The sequence below is a fragment of the Vombatus ursinus genome, unplaced genomic scaffold (genome assembly GCF_900497805.2).
Source record: "Vombatus ursinus unplaced genomic scaffold, bare-nosed wombat genome assembly UNPS02014807.1, whole genome shotgun sequence".
NCBI lineage: Eukaryota > Metazoa > Chordata > Mammalia > Diprotodontia > Vombatidae > Vombatus > Vombatus ursinus.
In genome coordinates, this window is record NW_020954585.1 from 59204986 (window position 1) to 59226315 (window position 21330).

Genomic DNA, 21330 nt, shown 5'->3' on the forward strand with positions numbered 1-21330 from the left:
TTGTCGTTCAGCCGTTTCAGTTGTGCCTGACTCTATATGACCCCATTTGGGGTTTTCTTGGCAGAGATCCTGGAGTGGTTTGCCATGTCTTTCTCCTGGTCATTTTACAAATGAGGAAACTGAGGCAAATGGAATGAAGTGACTTGCCCAGGGTTACACAGCTAGTAAGTGTCTGAGACTGAATTTGAACTTCCTGACCCCAGACTTGACATGTTATCCACTGCATAAATGAAATAGCAAGCATTCATTATGTACTTGCTGTGTCCCAGGCACTACTCTGGGTGCAGGGGTTAAAATCCAAAAAAATGGAACTATCTCTACTATCAAGGAGTTTACATTCAGTCAGGAGATGCAGTATGGGTTCAGTAATAAAAGAATATGTTCTTTCAATCATAAATGATACACATGTGTAAGGAAATTACATGGGAAAAAAAGTTTGTTGTGTTACATTCAAATGGATCTGTGATGTGGTTATTACTTTCAGTGATACAGAATCAAGAGAGATAATATATAAAAAATGCTTTGCAAACCTTAAAGCATTATATAAATTCTAGACATTATTATTATTATCACAACCCATTCATGCTTGGCTGTCCTATGAATTCCTGTCTATGCATTCCCATAAATTAACTACAGGGTTTCCACCCAATTTGTATATTGCATAACAAAAATTACTCTACTCCAGACTTATGATCATTATTCAACCAATACTGTTGGGAAGAGGGGAAGGAATGTAGGCATGTATGTGTGTGTGTGTGTGTGTGTGTGTGTGTGTATACATACATACACATGTATACATGCATGGGTAAATGAAAAAGCATTTACTAAGTTTTTATTATGTCCTAAGCATTGTGCTAAGTGCTAGGAATATAGATATAAAAAGCTAGACAGTCCCTGATATCGAGGAGCTTACACTTTAATTGAGGAATCAACAAATAAAAGAAAGTTAAACTGTTAGGCAGGGTGTAACACATATGGAATATTGTGTTTTTAATTCTGAGTTTAGGACCTACCACAGAGCACCCAAAGGAATGCAACCAGTGTGAGGGGATCTTATCATGTGAGGATCATTTGATGGAATTAGAGGTATTTATCCTGGAGAAGGAAAGGGAAAACTTATGGGAGAGAGTAGAAGGTTGACATTTAGAAGGATTACATTTGTTCTGCTTGGCCTCATAGGGCCTAACTCTTGGAGCAATGGATGGAAGCTTCAGGGAGACAGACTTCAGCTTGCTGTAGGGAAAAACTTCCTAATCATTAAAATTGTTTATCCAAAAGTAAAATGAGCTATCTTCCCTAAGAGGAGGTAATGGATCTCCACAGGCAATCAACAAGCATTTATTAGGCACCAACGAGGTGCCAAGTATTATGTTAAACATGAGGAATACAAAGAAAAGTAAAAAACAGTCTCTGCTCTCAAGGAGCTTGATCTAGTAGGAGAGACAACATGGACAAAATAGATGTTTGATCAATTGAAGATAATTAGCAGAGGGAAGACACTATTATTGAGGGCAGTCAAGAAAGTCTTCCTGTAGAAAGTGGGATTTTAGCTGGGACTTGAAGGAAGCCAAGAAGGACAAAAAGAATTCCAGGTATCAGGGATAGCCATTGAAAATGCCCAGACCCAAGAATGGTGTGTCACTATGGGAGGAACAGCAAGGATCACTGGATCACACAGTACATGAAGGTGAGTAAGGTATAAGAAGTAGGGTAAGGCAGGAGGGAAACAGGTTATAGAGGGCTTTGAACACCAGAGGTGATACGGAGCCACAGGACTAGCTCCTCAAATGGAGACTGAGCATTTATCAAAGATCATAGATTGAGATCTAGAAGGAACCTCAGAAGCCATCTGGACCAAACCTTTTTTTTTTTTTTTTAATTAAGATGAAAGAAACTGAGTGCCAGCAGGGCTTAAATGATTTGCCAAGGTCATACACCGTAGTAATGGAAGGGTCAGGGTTTAAATCTAGGTCCTCTGAGAACCATAGCCAATGCTGTTTCCATTGCACCATGTGAAATATTGTGGAGGAGCTTCTGTTAAAAGATAGGGTGGATTAGATGCCTTCTGAGTTCCCTTCTGATTCTAAGTTCTGTGAAAAGTATGTATGAAACAAACCTGTTTCTGCAGAAGAAACTTCATCTACAATGAAGAAAACTTTATCAAAGGTTTTAATAGTCTGGGTGTTCTGACTATTTCTGCCAAAGAAGTTGGCAGTTCACAATGCGAAAGGAAGACATAGACATTTATAGATAATAAATGAGCAGCTAGGTGCAAGTGGATAGAGTGCCAGGCCTGGAGTCAGGAAGACTAATCTTCCTGAGTTCAGATCTGGCCTCAGAAACTAGCTGTGTGACCCTGAGCAAATCACTTAGCCCTGTTTGCCTCAGTTTCCTCAGCTGTAAAATGAGTCGGAGAAGGAAATGGCAAACCACTCCAGTATCTCTGCCAAGAAAACCCCAAATGGGATCACAAAAGAATCAGACACAACTGAAACAGCTAAATAACAAGAAGATAATAAATCTAGGGGGAAAGGAATAAACATTTATAGAATGCCTACCATGTGCCAGGCTCTATACTAAGTGCTTTACAAATATTATCTCATTTGATCGTCACAACTCTGTAAGACAGATGTTATCATTATCCCCATTTTGCAGTTGAGGAAACTGAAACAAATAGATGTTAAACAGACTTGCCCAGGGTCACACAGTGAGTAACTGTCTGAGGCCAAATTTTTAATTCAGGTCTTCCTGACTCCATGCCCAGGGCTCTATCCACAGTGCCACTTAGCTGCCTCATAAATCTACCAGTGAGCTCAAAATAAAAGCAGTTTGTCTAAGTCCTCTTTCCACTGATAGCTTTCAAATTCAATAACCATTATGTAAATAAGCTACTGCTGTTTGAATATCAGTTCTGGAGTTGAATAAACAAAAAGATTCTGGTAGGTACCATTTTGCACCTATAGATACATACATACATACATACATACATACATACATAGATGTGTGTGTGTGTATGTTGTGGCTAAGGGTAAAGGACCAGCAGATACAGTGAGCCAATTGTGACATTGTCCTTCTGTTTACATATCTAATGATTTAATGCCATTTGCCTTGATCACAGATCCTACTTCTAGATTGTAGTCTTTAATTGTGGCACCTACAGTTGATATATTTAGTTAGTTTTGCTGAACTGCTGTTTTTTCTTCTCTTTCTTTTCTCTTTTTATCCTTTGTTACTAGGGCTAGCTCTCTGGGTAGGAAGGGGAAAGAAATATATTCAAAAATAAATGTGATGACTCAAATGAAAAGATGAGAAGACACCTCCAACCTACCCCTTCATGAAGGTGGGAGGTACACAGGTTACATACTGTACATGTTTTTAGACTTTTTCAGTGTATTGCTAAGTTTTGCTGATTTTTCTTCTGCTTTTTCTTTTTGTTACTGTTTGTTATATCGGATGGTTCTCTGGGAGGAGGAGGGGGAGGGATACTAAGGATAACTATGAGAATGTAAAAAACAGAAGACATCAATAAAAACTTATTTTCAAAGTGATACAAAAACAAGTCATCAATTAAAATTTTTGTGAAAATCACAGGACTGGAAAAAAATTAACATTTGGTTCCTTGGTGTGGAATTCAGATAATTGTGAAAATGCAAAGACATTTTCTGATGAAGGTATAAGATATTGGACAACATTAAGTATCAAAGTATGAACTACAAAATAATCTTTTAAATATGTTATATTTTTATGACTTTTCTATTCTTTCCTGATCCAGACTTAGTTGAAGAAAAACACTCCAAATTGTCTAAGAAATGTTCCTTACTTTGTATAGCATATACATTCTGCATATAACATGCATCTACTATATTTAGCATACTGTCAGGATCCCACACATCAAATGGTCCCAGAACTATGTATAGAATATTTATTCTGTGCATAACATACATATATATATATATATATATATACACACATACATACACACACACACTGTATCTAGCACACATCAAAGATCTGTGATTTTGGCACCAATGCATATACCCTTCTATAATTTAACAGATACTTTTTTTTTTTACGCAATTGGGGTTAAGTGACTTGCCCAGGGTCACACAGCTAGTAAGTGTTAAGTGCTTGGCCTGAGGCCAGATTTGAACTCAGGTCCTCCTGACTTTAGGGCCAGCGCTCTAACCACTGCACCATCTAGCTGCCCCTAACAGATACATTTTCAATACATCTTAGGAAGTTGCCCAAGTTTCAGAGAGGTTACATGACTTACCCTTTGTCACATATGTGTCAGAAGCAAGATTTGAACCCATCTCCCTGTCACTAGCTCTTTTCCCATTGTGCCATGCCCCCTCTAATAGCTAACATACCTCTTTTCAAAGGTCATAAATGTAGAGCTAGAAGGGACCTTAGAGGTCATTTCATTTTCCAGATGAGGAAGCCTGAAGCAAGCACAGACATCGTAAGGACTTGCCTAGGATCACACAGCTAATAAGTGTCTGAGGCATATTTTGAACCTGGGTCCGTTGCCCTATCCTCTATGCCATACTTAAAAGTTAAATTACTACTTGACTAAAAATTTACTGAAATTTTAATGACTGTGACTTTTCATTTGCATGTGACATGGCTTCAAAAATTTTTTATACTTTAAATTTTTTGTAATATCAATATAACTAGTATCAAAAAGGGCCTTGAGTCTATGCCATAAGGATCAGTTGAAGAAACTGGGCATTTTAGCTTGGAAAAGAAAATAGTCAGGAATACTGACATCTGTCTTCAAGCAGTTAAAGACCTATCATGTGTAGGTTCTGTGGGACCCCAGAGGTGCCAGGAACAATGAGTGGAAATTTCAAGGTGGTAAATTTAGGTTTAATGTCAGGGGGAAAAAAACTTCTAACAACTGGAATTATCTGAAAGTGGAATGGGCCTCCTCAAGATTGGATTCCTTATCCTTGACCGTTTTCAAGAAGAATCTGCACAGCCACTTCTTGGCTTTTTAATAGAGAGGTTCCTTTGATATCGATTAGCCTAGATGGCCACTGAGGTCCCTTCTAACTCTCAGATTCTGGGATCAGATCACAAGCATGGAGCTAGAAGGTTTTAAGAACATACCTAGTAATCATCTAGGCTGCATGCTCAAAGTGATTGCAATGAATGGGGAAAGTGCTGGCTCTAAAGTCAAGGGACATGGGTCTATTTTAATTTGTGGAATAAAAAATCATTTCCATAACAGTATAATTTTTTTAAAAGATGATTACACATGAAACTGTAAATATGTTATTTATAACTTGCTATTCCTTTTAAATATATAATAAAGTTATCATGTAAAGTTCTTTTTTTTCCTGTTTTTTTCTTCCTTACCCACCTCCTGACCTAGAGATGGCTACCATTAGACACAAATAGGTACATATGTGTGTGTGTGTGAAATTATTCTATACATTCTTCTATTTATCAGTTCTTTCTCTGGATGCAGATAGCATCTTTCTTCGTATGTCCTTTATTTTTAATTTATGTGTTTATAATAGTCAAAATGATTTATTCACTCAAAGTTATTCCTAAAACAATATTGCTGTTACTGTCATACAGCGTTCCATTGGTTCTGCTCATTTGCTAAATGAACTAGGTCAACATTCTGTCAAAGGTAGTTGGAAATCATGATCCCTGCTCATTTGTCTCCCTTTATTTTCAGTTATTTAATATGCACATATGTTTGCTTCTCTACTCTGTAAGTTCAATTACTTTGGGATTTTTTTTTAGCTTCCATATTTTTCTAGCATCAAACCACTGTCTTCTGCTGAAGACATTTGATGGAAAGTTGGCCATATTTAACCATGTTAAAATAGCAGAGCAAAAAAGATATACATCCCAATGACAGAACAGATATATATGCACTATGCAAACCAGAATATCTTTAATATGTCAGAAACTTATAGCCAGGTCTTTGGGAAAAGAATGATACAAAATATCTACAGTTCCTTGCAGCGTCAACATTCAATGAGCTACAGTTTGCCCCCAATTAGTAAAAATAATGAATCCTGTGAAATGGGCACATTATTCAAATTTGCACTGCATATTTCTATTGGACTGGAACCAATTACTATATTTTATGTAATCACCTTCAAATAGTTCTAATTCAAATACACTTCACTGGATTCATTATTCATATTAATCTGGACCTCCTTGTCCTTTGTTTTTAAACATTCTTTCTATGTGAATGGCTCCTGACAGAATTTTTGCAGTTGTTTCAGTAAATTGATTAGTCTTATGTCCTATGAGATGTACATTCTAATAGTGTTCATGCTTCTAACCTCAGCCACACTACTTTGTTCTGGGATGAAGAAGTTGCAAATGTTAGTAAAAGGAAGTAATCTCTTCCTTTAACGCTAACAAATAATCAGATTATCTTTGAAGATTATACTTTAAAAAAAAAGCTATAATCTGCTCCTATAATTAGTTACTGTAATCATCCAGGTAATTGTTTGTCAGACACAACATCTGGGGCAAAGTACAGTAAGCTTGTGTTAAAAGATAAAGGACAATGTACATTTTAAGAAGTCACTTTATGTTACATACCCTTGTAATGTCTCAATACTATGTGTTTGGTAAAGCAAGAGTTCATAAAAAGTGCCCCACACACACTATCCTGGGGAGATTAGTTATGAAGACTCCGCTCCCAAAATGGTTTTCTTAGAAGATAGTTTCACAATGACAGTAAAGTGTTGATATATAGTTATGACAATTTTATATCAAATTCTGAAATGGAAATGCTGTTTTTCAATATATTTGGTTTTATTTGTAGGACACGTTCTTATAGAGATTTCAAATACACACAAGAAACTCAATGACAGTCTTGATGAAAACGTAGGTGACCTTTTTCATATTTGCCTTTTTGAAATTCATTCAACTTTGTTTTAGAATTTTCAACAACTATTTTTAAATATACCATGTGCTATTTTTCCTCTCTGTAGTTCAAAAAATTCCACAAAGAAATTATACGTGAATTGGAGAAGAAGACAGAACTTGACGTCAAATACATGAATGTGAGTACCCTGGTTTATTTCTGTCATGAGAAGCCCCAGATTTCTACTGGTGAATGTCACCAAGGAAGTAACCTTCCTGACTGACTGATTTCAATCCTGGGTCAATTTTTCAATTTAACTTGAAACCAGAATCCTGTTGCTAACTCTGCAGGGATCTTCCCAATCAGCTTCCCAGTTTCCCCCACCCTAAAACCTGGATGGAGTTTCTTCCTTTCTACCTTTTTTTCTTGCATTCTGACTTTCTTACTGTCTCATCTTTCTTCCTGTCTTCCTCCCTCCCTTCCTTCTTCCCTTCCTTTCTTCCTTTCTTCTGAGCTTGTTTTTAAAAGATACTCAGCTCCCTATTTAAAATGGATAGAAGAAATATTATAAGAAATCATTAAAGCTTTTTGCAAATTTAATAGCTACCATTTTGTGCTAAGTACTTTTTATAAATGTTATCTCATTTAATCAATTAATTTTGTTTATTTAAATAATTACTTTGATTTATTTAAATATTCAATTTAGGCAGCTAAATGGTATTGTTAGTAGAGTGCTGGACCTAGAGTCAGGCAGGCCTGGGTTCAACACTCACTAGCCATGTGATCCTGGGTAAGTCATTTAACCTGTTTGCCTCAATTTCATCATCTAAAAAATGGGGATAATAGTACATACCTCATAGGATGTCATGAGGATTAAATGAAATAAAAGTCATGATCATGATAATAATAAAGACCTAAAATCAGGAAGATCTGAGTTCAAATACAGCAGAGGACATGAAATTAGAAGGAGCTGAGTTCATCATCTGGCTTCGTGGCTCCTTCAAATCATTCAACTTATGTTTGCTTCACTTTCCTCAACTGTGAAATAGAGATTAATATTATCCTTAGGATCTAATGAGATGTTTGTTTGGTATTTTTTAAGTGCTTAACACAGTACTAATCCTTGAGGTGTTTCATAAATATTTATTCCCTTCCTCTTTCCCCCCTTCCCTTTCACCAATCTAAATAAACACTTTTAGCCTTTTCTTTGTTCACACCTCCATTCTTTCAATAAGAGTTTCCTTCAGCACTCCTCGAACTTCCATTCCATCCCAAACCTCTGTCCTTTATGCTCCTATAATTATACTAATACCCCCAAGCCCAGCTCTCCATATTTGGCGTTTCTCTTTTTCTGTTAATACAAAAAGCTACTACCATTTTTTTTTCTCACTTTGATGTGGCCTTTTGGCTCCCAGTCACCTTATCAGAACCTTTCCCAGCATTGTCCTTATATTCCCTTTTCCAACATCCACCTAATCTACTGAGCAGGTTTTGTTTTGTTTTGTTTTTTTACAATTCAATTATCTTGCTAAAGATCTTTTGCAGTCCTTTTGTTTCCTAAATTCCTTTTAATGAATCTCTTGCTTTCTTCCACCTTCTGGCCCTTACTGAAACCTGAGTCCCTCCTAATGTCCCTCCTTTCACCACCCTTTCCAGTTTTGGCTACTCTTTCTCTCATTCTCCACCCTCACTGGTCCCAATTGGGGAGCCAAAATGGTTTTTATTCCTGTTGGCCCTTCCACACTCTCCCTCTACCAGCTTTGATAAATCCTGGTGATTATTATCTATGGACAACTACCCCCATCACTCTCTCTCTCTCTCTCTCTCTCTCTCTAAATGAGCCGTGTGCTAGGCTCATAATTCTTTTCTGAGTCACTTGTACTCATACTTGAAGATTTCAACCTCTATAATGATGTTTCCTCAGTCTACTCACTTCCCATGACTTGTTCTTCCATTCCACCTCAGCTACACACAGATGGTCATACCCTTGGTCTTACCATCATCCACAAGTGTTCCATTTCCATGTTTATAAACTCTGGAATTCCTTTATCTGATCACATCTTTCATCATCCCATCTTTTTCTGTGCCTTGTGATTTTGACGGCTATTCTTTCTGTTCACTGTGACCTCTGTTCCCTCCATTCTTCCCTGCCTTATCTCTGTCTTGACTCCAATCTGTCTTCCATTCAGGTGGTTTTTCTAAAGTGTAGGTCTGATCATTGTTATCCCCAGCCCAATGGGCTCTAGTGGCTTCCTGTTAACTGCAGGATCTAATATAAATGCCTTTGACATTTAAAACTGTTCTTAACTTGACCCCTTCCTACATTTCCAGACTTTTTATACCTTACTCTTCTCCACATACTCAATACTGCCCTATTTACAATTCCTCAAACAGCACACTCTATCTCCCATCTCTATGCCTTTGAACTAACTGGAATATTCTCACTCCTCAATTCAGCCTTTCAATTTCCCTCTCTTCAAGATTCAGCTCAAATCTCCCCTACTCCAGGCTATTTCCATTTCTCCTACCTGCTAATGCCTTCCCCTCATAGAGTGCCTTCCATTTCTTCTCTATATATCTTATATCTGTCTAGATTGTTTATATATTGTCTCATTATATTAATATTATGACATTAGAATGTAAGTAAGCTCTTTGAGGGCAGGGACTATCTGTTTGCTTGTTTATTTGCTTTTTTACTTTCCTTTTTTTCTTTTTTACTTATTCTAGCATTTAGCCCAGTGCCTGGAATGTATGTGTGCTTAATAAATTCTTGTCTGTTTAACCTGTCTTGACTTGACTCCTCCCACTTCTGTCTTTAAGGAATCTTTTAGATTTTCTTTCAGTAAAGAAAGCTGTAAAAGTTACTTTCCCTTCTCATCCAACCCATCCAGAATAAAATTAGGGCTACTCACCATTGAAAACTATTACCCTCCATTAGAGTGCTATTAAACCAAAGACATACACAAATGCTAAACACACATATAAATCTACACATAAAGACAGAGTTATAACTAGACTATACCATGATCCTATTATTTCTTAAAAATACAAACTCGATTTTTTTTTCTTTTTCTTGGTTTTTAATTGGGGGTACAGTAGATGGGACAGTTAGCTATAACAATGCCCCCCCAAAAAAGAGGGCTATTGAAACATTTTTTAAATACACATTAGAGAACAGAAGGAAATTCAGAAGGAGGCAACAACAAACAGGACAGTTTTGAAAGTAATATGTGGAACATATTATATACTTAAAAAAAAAAAGTAAGCAGTGTAAAATGGAGATTCACCATTTCACATACAATCCTCTTTTTTGTGTTAAAACTGTGTTTGTGTCTGTTAAGAGTAGTGTTAAAAATGAAAAAGAAGATATTTGTTCTTACTTTCATAGAGTTTCCTATCTAGCTGAGGTTTTAAAACATACAAACAATTCTTTAAATACAGAACAACTTACATGCAATATTTATATAGCACTTTATAATACGCAAAATGTTTTCCTCAACTTTCCTACAACTCTTCAGGATAGTATACAGATATTTTTCTACCCACTTTATAGATGAGAAAGTTGAGGTTTACAAGGGTTAATTGACTTGCTCATGATCATATAACAAGTGGTGGAGCCAGTGCCCAAGTCTCCTCAAAGCAGAGTTTTTCCATTCCAACAGGCAATTCTTCACCTCCCCACTATAATTATAAGGTGCATCAGAGATGCAAAATAGATGATCTGGCCCTTCATTAAATGGTAATTGACAGTGATAATTGGATAACCATTTATATGGTGTTTTTGGCATAATGTTTTAATTACAGGCAACTCTAAAGAGATACCAAACAGAACACAGAAGTAAATTAGATTCTTTGGAAAAATCTCAGGCGGAGTTGAAAAAGATTAGAAGGAAAAGTCAAGGTGGAAGAAATGCCCTAAAGTATGAACACAAAGAAATCGAGGTAAATAGAAGCTTCCTATCTGATTTTTCCAATTTCACTTTTAGGGGTTGATTAGATTTGTTTGTTTCTTTGCCTGCAAATGATTCTTGGTAAATGGTAGGCTTGTCTATCTCAATCTTTACCTGCTAATATTCTACCTGATAGGATGAATGATGTCCTAATTTGACGTAGTTTAGAGCAATTAGTAATCAGAACTTAGAGGCTGTTGAGTTTTCTATAGTTAACTACAGTTTCTATAGTTAACTACAGTTCATAAGTAAACCCTGAATCAAACTGAAGATGTGTGACACCCAATTGCCCAGTTTGACAGTGGATCATCTTAAAATAGGCTGTTAAATGATCTTTTTGAGATCTGATGCAGCAAGGGTATCTGCATTTAACATTCACTATTTTCAAATTTTAATTTAACAAAAAATGAACCAACATTACCAAATGTCAAACTGTAAATGTTGAGTTTGTACTGTGAACTTGGATTCTGTGATCTGGATAGCTTGATTTTTATCTTTGTTACAACACTTGTATAATTGCCATTTTTTTCCTTAGTATGTGGAAACTGTAACCTCTCGTCAGAGCGATATCCAAAAATTTATTGCAGATGGCTGCAAAGAAGCTCTCCTTGAAGAAAAAAGGCGATTCTGCTTTCTGGTTGACAAACACTGCTCTTTTGCTAATCACATAAATTACTATCACCTACAGGCAAGTATAAAAGGAAAGTAAGGCTGTGAGGGTGCTAGCAGTCTTATTTCCAGTTTCCTTCCATATACAATTCCCATTTACATAGGATTATAACATCATAGATTTAGAGTTGGAAGGGACCTCAGAAGCCAGGCTATCTACTCCAACCTCTTCTTTTTATAACTAAGGAAACCAAGACCTAGTGAGGTTGAGTGACTTCATCAAGGTATGCAGGTAATAGGCAACAGAAATAGGATTTCAACTTGGTCCTTTGACTCAAGAATCAGTCCTCTTTCTACTATATCACCATACTGTGTTCTGCATACACACGTATGTGTATATATGCAGGATATATAGTATATTAAAATATGCATATATTTTTGCAGAAGGCAATGTGGTGATATAGTGGGACAGGTTGTATACAAGGTATGTAAGTTTATAGTAAATACATGTTTCATATGACACAATATGTATATATTGCACACCATCTGTGTAAATATATACACACAGTATGAAATTGGTTTGATCTTTTTTTCCCCCTTAATATGGATTTAGGTAACTTGAACAACTTTAGAAGATATTTTTGTATTTCCTATGTACAGAGTACATAGTAGATTTGTTGTTGTTTGGTCATTTTAGTTGTGTCTGACTCTTCATGACCCCATTTGGGGTTTTCTTGGTAAAGATTGTAGAGTGGGTCTACCATTTCCTTCTCCAGTTCATTTTACAAATGAGGAAACTGAGGCTTAACACAGTTAAGTGACTTGCCCAGGATCACACAACTAGTAAAAATCTGAGGTTGGATTTGAACTCAGATCTTTCTGATTCCAGGCCCAGCACTCTATCCACTTCACCATCAATAAATATTATTGAATTCAATTCAATTCAAACCCATGTCTTTTTGAGTAAGTAAATGATGGTATTGTCATGTGTGGCAAAGGCAGCATCTGGGGCGTGGGTGGAAAGAATACTGAACCAGAAGTTAGAAGGCAGGCATTCCTGTCCTAAGCCTGCCAGTAACTAGCTGTGCAATGATGGTCAAATCTCTTATCCTCTCTGAGCGTCAGTGTCTTTGTCTATAAAATGAGAGGTTTGGCCTAGGCAGTTTCCAAAGTCCCTACCAGCTCTATAGTTCATCATTGTAGGAGATGTCATATTTATCACCAAGTTCCCAAACAAAACAAGTTCCTCCTTAACTCTTTCTTTCTTCTGGTTTTACAGTCTGCAGAATTACTCAATTCTAAACTACCTAAATGGCAGGAAACTTGTGGTGATGCCACCAAAGTGCCAGAGAAGATCATGAATATGATAGAAGAAATAAAGACACCAGGTTCCACCCCAGTATCAGGAACTCCTCAACCTTCACCAATGATAGAAAGAAGCAGTCTGGTGAGTACTTTTATTTCCATTTCTATATTACTGTGTGTTTAGGCACAGCTTTTTCTAGAAGCCAATCTAACCCAAGAAGTATCCTAGAATAATGAATAGAGCACTGGGCTTGGAATCAGAAAGACCTGGGTTCAAACCCTGTTTCTGATACGTACTAGATGTGTGATGCTGGACCAATCACTTAACCTCAGTTTCCTCACCTGTAAAATGAGGGGGTTGGACTTGATGGCCTCTCAGGTCCTTTCCAACTCTAAATCTTCTCTGCTGGACAGTGGAAATTTAGCACACTTTCAAGAAGAAGCCACTCTTTCTGAAAAGATCCTTTCATTCCTTTCTTTTGCCCTTCTCTCTAACCTAGGTTTTGAAATTATCTGTGGGAGGTTTGCAGCATCACCTTAAACAACATTCTGGGTACTGTGAACAATTTTATTTCTGTTTCTAATTCTTTGGAAATCCCAAGATTAAAACATTTATTCCTATAGGGAATTTGCAAATATCTGGAACTAGAGATGTGAAAAATTATTATGTTATGTGCCTCTAATATCTCTTAAGATGACTAGTGTGTACAACAATATGATTCATCATTGGCCAAAAAAAAAATGAATAAAAGTAATAGGTAACGAGGTATAGTGGATGGAGATCCATCCTTGATATCTGCAAACCTCAGGTTCAGGTCCTGCCTCTTACACATACTGACTGTGTGACCCAAGGCAAGTCAGTTAACATCCCAGGCTCTTATTAATGTACTAGGATTATAAATTGCCAGTCTCTTCCTTGATAAAGGGAGCTTCCTCACTGAGAGTTACCTATACCAGTGAAATCACAATTGTCTGGTCCAAATCAAAATAATAATAATGCTCTGGGTTCAGGTTGGGCTTTCTAATAAAGACTTTAAAGCATTTAATCCATCAACAAGCATGTATTAAATTCTTGCTATATGCTAGGTGCTAAAGATACAAATGCAAAGAAAGAATCACTATTCATTTTATTATTTATTTAAGGTCTCAGACCTCACTTGTGTTACAATCCCAAGGATTTGTGACTCTTGCAGTAATTTGAATGTATTGGTAACATCCTCACATAGAATAAGAACATTGAGAGTCTAGGAAATATGAGTCATGTCCTAGGTTTGGGGATTCCCTTTAGAAGTTTTGCAGTTTCACTTTAAGCAACTTTGTTGTTTTGTTGTGAAGTTGTTTCAGTTGTGTCTGACTCTTCATGATCCCATTTGAGGTTTTCTTGGCAAAGATACTGGAGCGGTTTGCCATTTCCTTCTTCAGCTCATTTTACAGATAAGGAAACTGAGGCAAACAGGATTAAGTGATTTGCTCAGGGTCACACAGCTAGTAAGTGTCTGAGAACAGATTTGAACTCAGGAAGATGAGTCTTCCCGATTCCAGACTTGGCTCTGTATCCATGTGATACCTAGTCACCCTTTAAGTAACTTGGTTGTGTCGAAATTTAATAGAACCTTAATGATAATACAGAATTGACATAGATGCTGTAATTTAAGGCAGTTAATTCAATATCATTACTCTTGTTTGTAAATATAATATTAATTATTATTCACAGGTCGGGAAAGATTATGCCACTCTCCCTAAACATTCACCGAAGATGCCCCCCGTTTCTTCGGCCAAAGCGTATGCCAGTCCTCTGGTTGATATGTTTAATAACCCAGCAACCATCCCAAAGACTTCAGAAAGGTTAAATGATACAGCTGGTAAGGAATTTTGTTGTAGTCTTTTTGAACCAATACTTAATTTGTAATTACACTCTGTCAATACTTTCAATAAAACATGTAGCAGTTGCCTTGAAAAATAGAAATATAACAAGTGCCAACGAAGAAAATTAGATTTAAAGGAACTAATCTTTCAACCCAAAGGTCCAGTACTCTTAAAAGAACGTTCTGATTAGTGACATGCTGGCTGTTTTGTGATACATGCTGAATTTGTGCACTGATAGATGCTTAGGGCCTGGGAAGGAATGAACAAGCATTTTTAATAAACATTTATGTGCCAAGCACCGTACTGTGCTGTACAATGCTCTGCACTGTATCTCTTGTATTCAATAATCTTATTTTCAAAATCTTCATTGAACAAACATTCATTAAGCATCTACCACCTCCAGGGCACTATGCTACAGTCTAAGAAGACAAAAACAAAACAGATTCCTGCCCTCAAGAAACTTTACATTCTGCTGGAGGGGCTCACATTCTGGGGATATAAGCTATAGTCAATGATATCTATGGCCATTATCATGAAATTGTATTTACAGTGAAACATTCAGATGATAAATTCACAGACTATAACTTCTCCTTGCTAGTAGGCTCAAAATCCAAATAAGTGTTTTTCATCTTTTCTAGCAAAGAATTATGTATGCTTTAGGGGCAGAATCAATACTATGGGGTGGCTTTCCCAAATGATAAATTCTTCATGCAACTAACATTATTAAACAGTTCTGAAAATTAAAAACCAAAATGTAAACTTGCATTTTTAGCCCTAAACATAGAAGGATTAATTGTTGCATGAAGATTACTAAACTCCCTAGGAGGTCATGATCCGTTTCTTTCCTCTGCCCTCAATCCACTTTTTGAGTCCCACTTCAAATAAAACTGACAAGAATCAACTGTGTGTAAAAAATAAGTTTGGGCTTTGAAGTAGTTGGGACAAAAATGAGCATAGGAAATCTTTAGAATGACTTTTGATTGAGAGAGATCTATATGGTAAGAATATTCTGTAGTCTTTTGCCTTTGGGAAATGCTACAAACAGTAGTAGTTTAGAATATATAATTAAAATATTGAATATAGGATTCACATTCATGTGGCTTTGATTTTTGTGGTTTTGGCAAGTATCACTATGGAAAGCTCAATGAAAACTCCTAATTGTTTCAATACTACCTAGGTAATTTGAATTTGGAAAGATTGCTATATTTAAATACTTGAGTATTACTGTTTACGCAAGTACCAAAGAGGAATGAAAACAACATTTTTTTTAAAAGAAATACATCAAAATGCATCTCAGGTTTAAAAGTTAGAATAACAACTATATGTCTGGAAAGAAACAAATTTCTCCATCCCTTCATATTTGCTTTTCAAAGTGGTATAATGTATCGTGATTGGAATGTTTCACGTATTTTCTTTACTCCTATGTTTCCATATACTTGTTTTGGGGGTAAGGTCATTAGATGAAGTTGGAGAAACTTCCATATTTTTAGATTTTCCATCCAGACAAATGAAGGCAAGATTCTTTATAAAAAATCTCCCCCTCCTCTCTTTTTTTTTTTTATTTTTTTGGAGGGAGAGGAACAGTAGAATCCGTCATTGGGATTTGAATTTTAGTTTTAAAATTTGGCATGTATGTCCTTTGAATATGATTAAAGTGTAGAGAACATGGGATGAGAAAATACTTTCTTGCCATCTGGGAGTAAAGAAGTTTTAGAGTTACAAAAAGAATGACCATAAACAGAATCAGATTGGCAAACTGAACAAGAAGGTTTTGGTTTGCTTTAATGATCTGGGGGAAAATTGTGGTCTGGAAATAAGATTCCTCTGGCCATATTTCTTTCTTTTCCCCTTGCCCTTAGTCTGATACTGATCAGAACTATTGTGAAAAACCAGCCAGTGACTTGATTGGATAGGTTGGAGTTATTGGCAAGGATTACAACAAGTGGCTTGGGGATTCTACCTATTTGAACCTGGCCTATATTTTGTTTAAAACAATTTAATGTTTTGTCGTATTGATTAGCCATCAATGTTACATTCATTTTAACAGATAATTCAGAGGATCCCAGTTTACAGCGATCTATTTCTGTGGCAACGGGATTAAACATGATTAAAAGGCAGAAAGTAAAAACAATCTTCCCACATACTGCTGGAAGTAACAAGACATTGCTTAGTTTTGCACAGGGAGACATCATCACATTGCTCATCCCAGAGGAAAAAGATGGCTGGCTCTATGGAGAACATGACCAAACTAAAGCGTAAGTCAATGAGTTGTGTGCACCGTGGTTACAAAGAAATTTAGCAATCAAAAGTAAGATTTGTTGTTGCTGAGTCATTTTAGTCGCATCTGCCATTTGGGATCTTAGCAAAGACACTGGAATAGTTTGTCATCTGCTTCTCTAGCTCATTTTTACAGATGAGGAAACTAAGGCAAAAAAGAGTCAAGTGACTTGCCCAGGGTCACATAACTAGTGTTTGAGACTAGATTTGAATTCAGGAAAATGAGTCTTCCCTGGCACTCTATCCACTTCGCGACCTAGTTGCCTGCCTAGCACATAGTAAGCACTTAATAAATGCATATTGACTGACAAAGAAGCCATATAGTTCAAAGCAGTGGTATTAATAACAGCAATGTAAACAATTCCCTGTAAACTCCAGAAGCAGCCTTCCCATTTTTAATCTAAGAAAGTAAAGGGTTAAAAAAAAAACCAATTGCTTTGGGACTGCTTCTCTTTAAATTCTGAAGCTCTTTCTTTTTTCTTCATGGGAATGCCAATCATATCAACAATTATTTCTCCTAATGTCATTGTGTCCTCTAAAACAACGAGCTGCCCAAGTGTAACAAAGACAACATTTGTAGCCAACAATGGCAATTTAATAGCTTTGTTCATGAGAGTCATTATATCAGGGACCTGATCCTCCTAGGTAGTAGAGGTAATATTATCATCCCCATTTTACAAATGAATAAACTTCAAGTCAAGTTAGGAGTAAATGTGGTGCAGTAGGAAGTATGCTGGTTTGGGAAACTGAGTGCCCAGAATTCAAATCTCAGCTTTGTTATCTACTGCCTGTGTGACCTTGGGCAAATTACTTAACCTCTCTAGGTCAGACTTCCTCTGTAAAATGAAGGAATTAGAGTAGGTGCAACTTATACCCCCAGCTCTTCTTATTCTAGTCTTTCACGCTTCTCTCAGTATCTTGCTATGAAAACAATGTATTTTTTGCCTTGTTCAATTTGCAAAATACTACCTGAACTTAATTGATATTGATAATACTTATTGAGGCTACTGTGTTCAGGACACTAGGCTATGCACAACATTGATGAGAAAGAGACAGTGCCTTTCTTTGAAAAGTTCATAATCTATTTGCAAAATAAAATAAATTTGTTGTTGTTCAGTCATTTCAGTCATGTCTGACTCTTTGTGACCCCCTTTGGGTTTTTCTTGGCAAAGATATTGGAGTGGTTTGCATTTCCTTCTCCAGATCATTTTACATATAAGGAACTGAGGCAACGAGAGTTTAGTGACTTGCCCAGGGTCACACAGTTAGTAAGTGTCTGAGGTCAGGTTTGAATTCAAGAAGAGGAGTCTTCCTGACTCCAGGCTGAGGACTCTATCCACTGTGCCACCTAGCAGCCCTGAGGCAAGTTTACAATGATGGAAAATCTTAACAGCTGAAATGGATTACCACTTTAATGTTGGCACAGCATTTTACACATAGATACATGCATACATACATATATACATACGTACATATATAGATAAAATTACGAGCTTAATTTTACCTTCTAAGTATAGTACAAGGCAAAATATGTTAAGTTTCAGAAAAAGAGATACAAGGTGCTATGAGGGTTAACAAGAGAGAGAACTGGCACACTGTTAGGGGAAATCAGGAAAAGTTTCATGGAGGAGGTGACATTTCAGGTATGCCCTGAAGGACGGGCAGGTAGAGTTTTGACAGGGATACAGGCAGAAGGCATTGCAAACAAAGAAGCCTCACAAGAAAAGGCATAAAGGTAAGAGAAGACAGTGCATATTGAATGTAGTTCAAGTTGTCCCAGAAAATAGATTGAGCCAGGGAGCAGATGAAGACTGGAAGAATTAATTGGGCCACACCGTAGAAGGCCTTGAATGCCAAATTGAGGAATTTGGATTTCATTAGGCGAGTAGCCAAGGTTTTGAGTAGAGCATGATCAGAGATATGTATCTATCTACCAGGTGCCTATCTACCATTTCAACAATGAGAGTTGCAGTGCCATGCTCATCTTTTGAGATAAAAATTTTACTACAACAGTGTTAAACTTGGATTTAGGAAGAAATATTCAAATTCAACCTCAGGCTTGAGTTTCCTCATCTGTAAAAGGAGATAATAATAACTGTAATACTTAATTTACAGAGATTTTCTAAGGATCAAACAAGATAATACATGGAAAGTGCTTTGCAAACCTTAAAGCACTGCATAAAAATCTGTTACTGTTCTACTTACGTGCCAAAAAGAAATGTTACAGGGCAGCTAGGTGGCGCGGTGGAAAGAGCACCAGCCCTGAAGTCAGGAGGTTCAAATCCAGCCTCAGACCAAACACTTGACATGTACTAGCTGTGTGACCTTGGGCAAGTCACTTAACCCCGATTGCCTCACCAAAAAAAAAAAAAAAAGAAATGTTACCCATTTTTCACTTTAGACCTTTTTTTTTTTTTTTACTAGTCAAGGCTTATGGTAAATTATTTCTTTATAGGTAAAATAAAATTCAAATGAAAATATAAGTTGTTGGGTTTTTTTCCTTCACTGTAGGAGGGGCTGGTTTCCATTATCATATACAAAGTCACTGGAAGAAAATGAAGAAGAAACACTAAATGTGCCAACTCCCAGGTAATAATTTGAGCTGTGAATTGTATTTCTCTATGCAAAATGCACTCTTTGCCTGAAAGCTTCATTGTACAACACTTCTCTAGGTATATTCATTATTCATTAACATACTGGAGACTCACTGCATGTTGAATAGTAATAAAAAACAACTTCTAGGCTTTTATTACTATTTTGCATTTTTTTTACCTTGCATTTATGTAATTCTTTTCCTTAAATCTTCCACAACATGAAAATACTATTTCAAGCCCAGATTCCCTAAATAGGAGAGGAAATCAGTAACATATTGAGATATTAAGAGGAAGGTATGTGGTAATGCATAATATCTATGAAAAATAAAAAAATTCATCTTAATTATTGACCTCTCTCACATATTTCTTCAGTAACTAATATGTTCTGAAGATGCCTATAACAAAACAAATGATGAGGATAACAAGCATAATAGAAAATGATGGAACTATTGTACTTCACGGGATGGTATACTGGTTTAAAAACAAACAAATTAGGGCAATTTGATACCAGCAGTACTAAATACAGCTGACATTTATTATGTCAGTTTCTCTAAAGTTCAGTGTATCTAGAAATCCCCCGGATGTCATAAATTGTTCTCTCTTATTTGTAATCCTTTTTCAGGATTTCTCAAGTGTCTAGTTATAAGTTCTCTCAATATATAGCCCTTTCTTTTTTACTTTGCATATAAATTTAGGGCAGATTCTGATCACTTGATGTTAGAAGCTTTGTTGTTTAGACTGTGAGACTTGATCTAATACATTTCTCCCTCCTTCCCTTCATTTTTTGGTTTGTAGCCCTGCACCTGTTAGAAGCATCAGTACAGTGAACTTAGCAGAAAAAAGTAATGTTGTCATCCCACCTCCTGATTATCTAGAATGTTTGTCTAGAGTTGCTGCTGCAGACAGAAGAATAGATACTTCTTTGAAAGGTTCTACATTTAAGCCACCAGCACCCAAACCAGAAATCACAACTCCTGTGAGTAAAACTAACTGATACTCAACTTGAACAGCAAAAACATTCCCTAAAGCAGAAATATTTCATCTCTTGATACACTGAGGTCATTCCTTGTTGTTGTTCAGTCATTTCAGTCCTGTCTGATTCTTTGTGACCCCATTTGAGGTTTTCTTGGCAAAGATACTGGAGTGGTCTGTCATTTCCTTCTCCAGCTCATTTTATAGATGAGAAAAGTGAGACAGACAGGGTTAAGTGACTTACCCAGGGTCACAAAGCTAGTAAGTGCCTAAGGCAGGATCTGATCTCAGATCTTCCTGACTCCAGCCCCAGCACTCTATCCACTGTGTCATCTAGGTGACCTGAAATCATTCCTATCTAGACATTTACTCTATTGAAGAACTTTAGGTGATGTCTATACTGTGGGGAATGTTTTCTCAGTGCCTGGTCCTTTTTTGTCAGACAACCCGTAACTTAAATAATTCTTTTGTTCTCATGTTATCTTTCAATTATTTACACACCATTATTTTCCTGATTGCCAGATTTTTTTTTCATATACACATCAACATATCAAGCCCTTCATCTCTGCTTATCGTAAGCCACGCATGCACGCTAATCCTTTGTCTAGTTACCTTTCTTTGGCTTTTCTTCATTTACCAATTTTATTTTTCTATAGAGCTACTTTATTTATTTGTACATCTTGTTAAAATTTAGGTTTCCCTACATCACTTATTGTTGTTTAGTAGTTTTCAGCAGTGTCCAACTCTTCAGGACCACATTTGGGGTTTTCTTGGCAAAAGATACTGGAGTGGTTTGCCATTTCATTTTTCAGCTCATTTTATAAATGAGGTAATTGAGGCAAGGAGGGTTAAGTGACTTGCCCAGGGTCACACAGCCAGTATGTCTGAGGCCACATTTGAATTCAGGAAGAGCCTG

At 36.5% G+C, this 21330-nt stretch overlaps 1 protein-coding gene across 3 annotated transcripts in view; it reads left to right on the plus strand.

Moving 5' to 3' along the window:
* LOC114052109 (brain-specific angiogenesis inhibitor 1-associated protein 2-like protein 1) overlaps nucleotides 1-21330 on the plus strand; it is a 132223-nt gene that overhangs the window by 85399 nt on the left and 25494 nt on the right. For 2 of the 3 annotated variants that reach the window (XM_027874591.1, XM_027874590.1), the window contains exons 4-12: nucleotides 6800-6861; nucleotides 6969-7040; nucleotides 10646-10783; nucleotides 11327-11479; nucleotides 12680-12847; nucleotides 14420-14567; nucleotides 16619-16826; nucleotides 19360-19437; nucleotides 20238-20418. In XM_027874591.1, the coding sequence (XP_027730392.1) occupies nucleotides 6800-6861; nucleotides 6969-7040; nucleotides 10646-10783; nucleotides 11327-11479; nucleotides 12680-12847; nucleotides 14420-14567; nucleotides 16619-16826; nucleotides 19360-19437; nucleotides 20238-20418 (1208 nt within the window). The remainder of the gene's footprint in view (nucleotides 1-6799; nucleotides 6862-6968; nucleotides 7041-10645; nucleotides 10784-11326; nucleotides 11480-12679; nucleotides 12848-14419; nucleotides 14568-16618; nucleotides 16827-19359; nucleotides 19438-20237; nucleotides 20419-21330) is intronic. The other variant, XM_027874592.1, reaches the window with a different exon arrangement.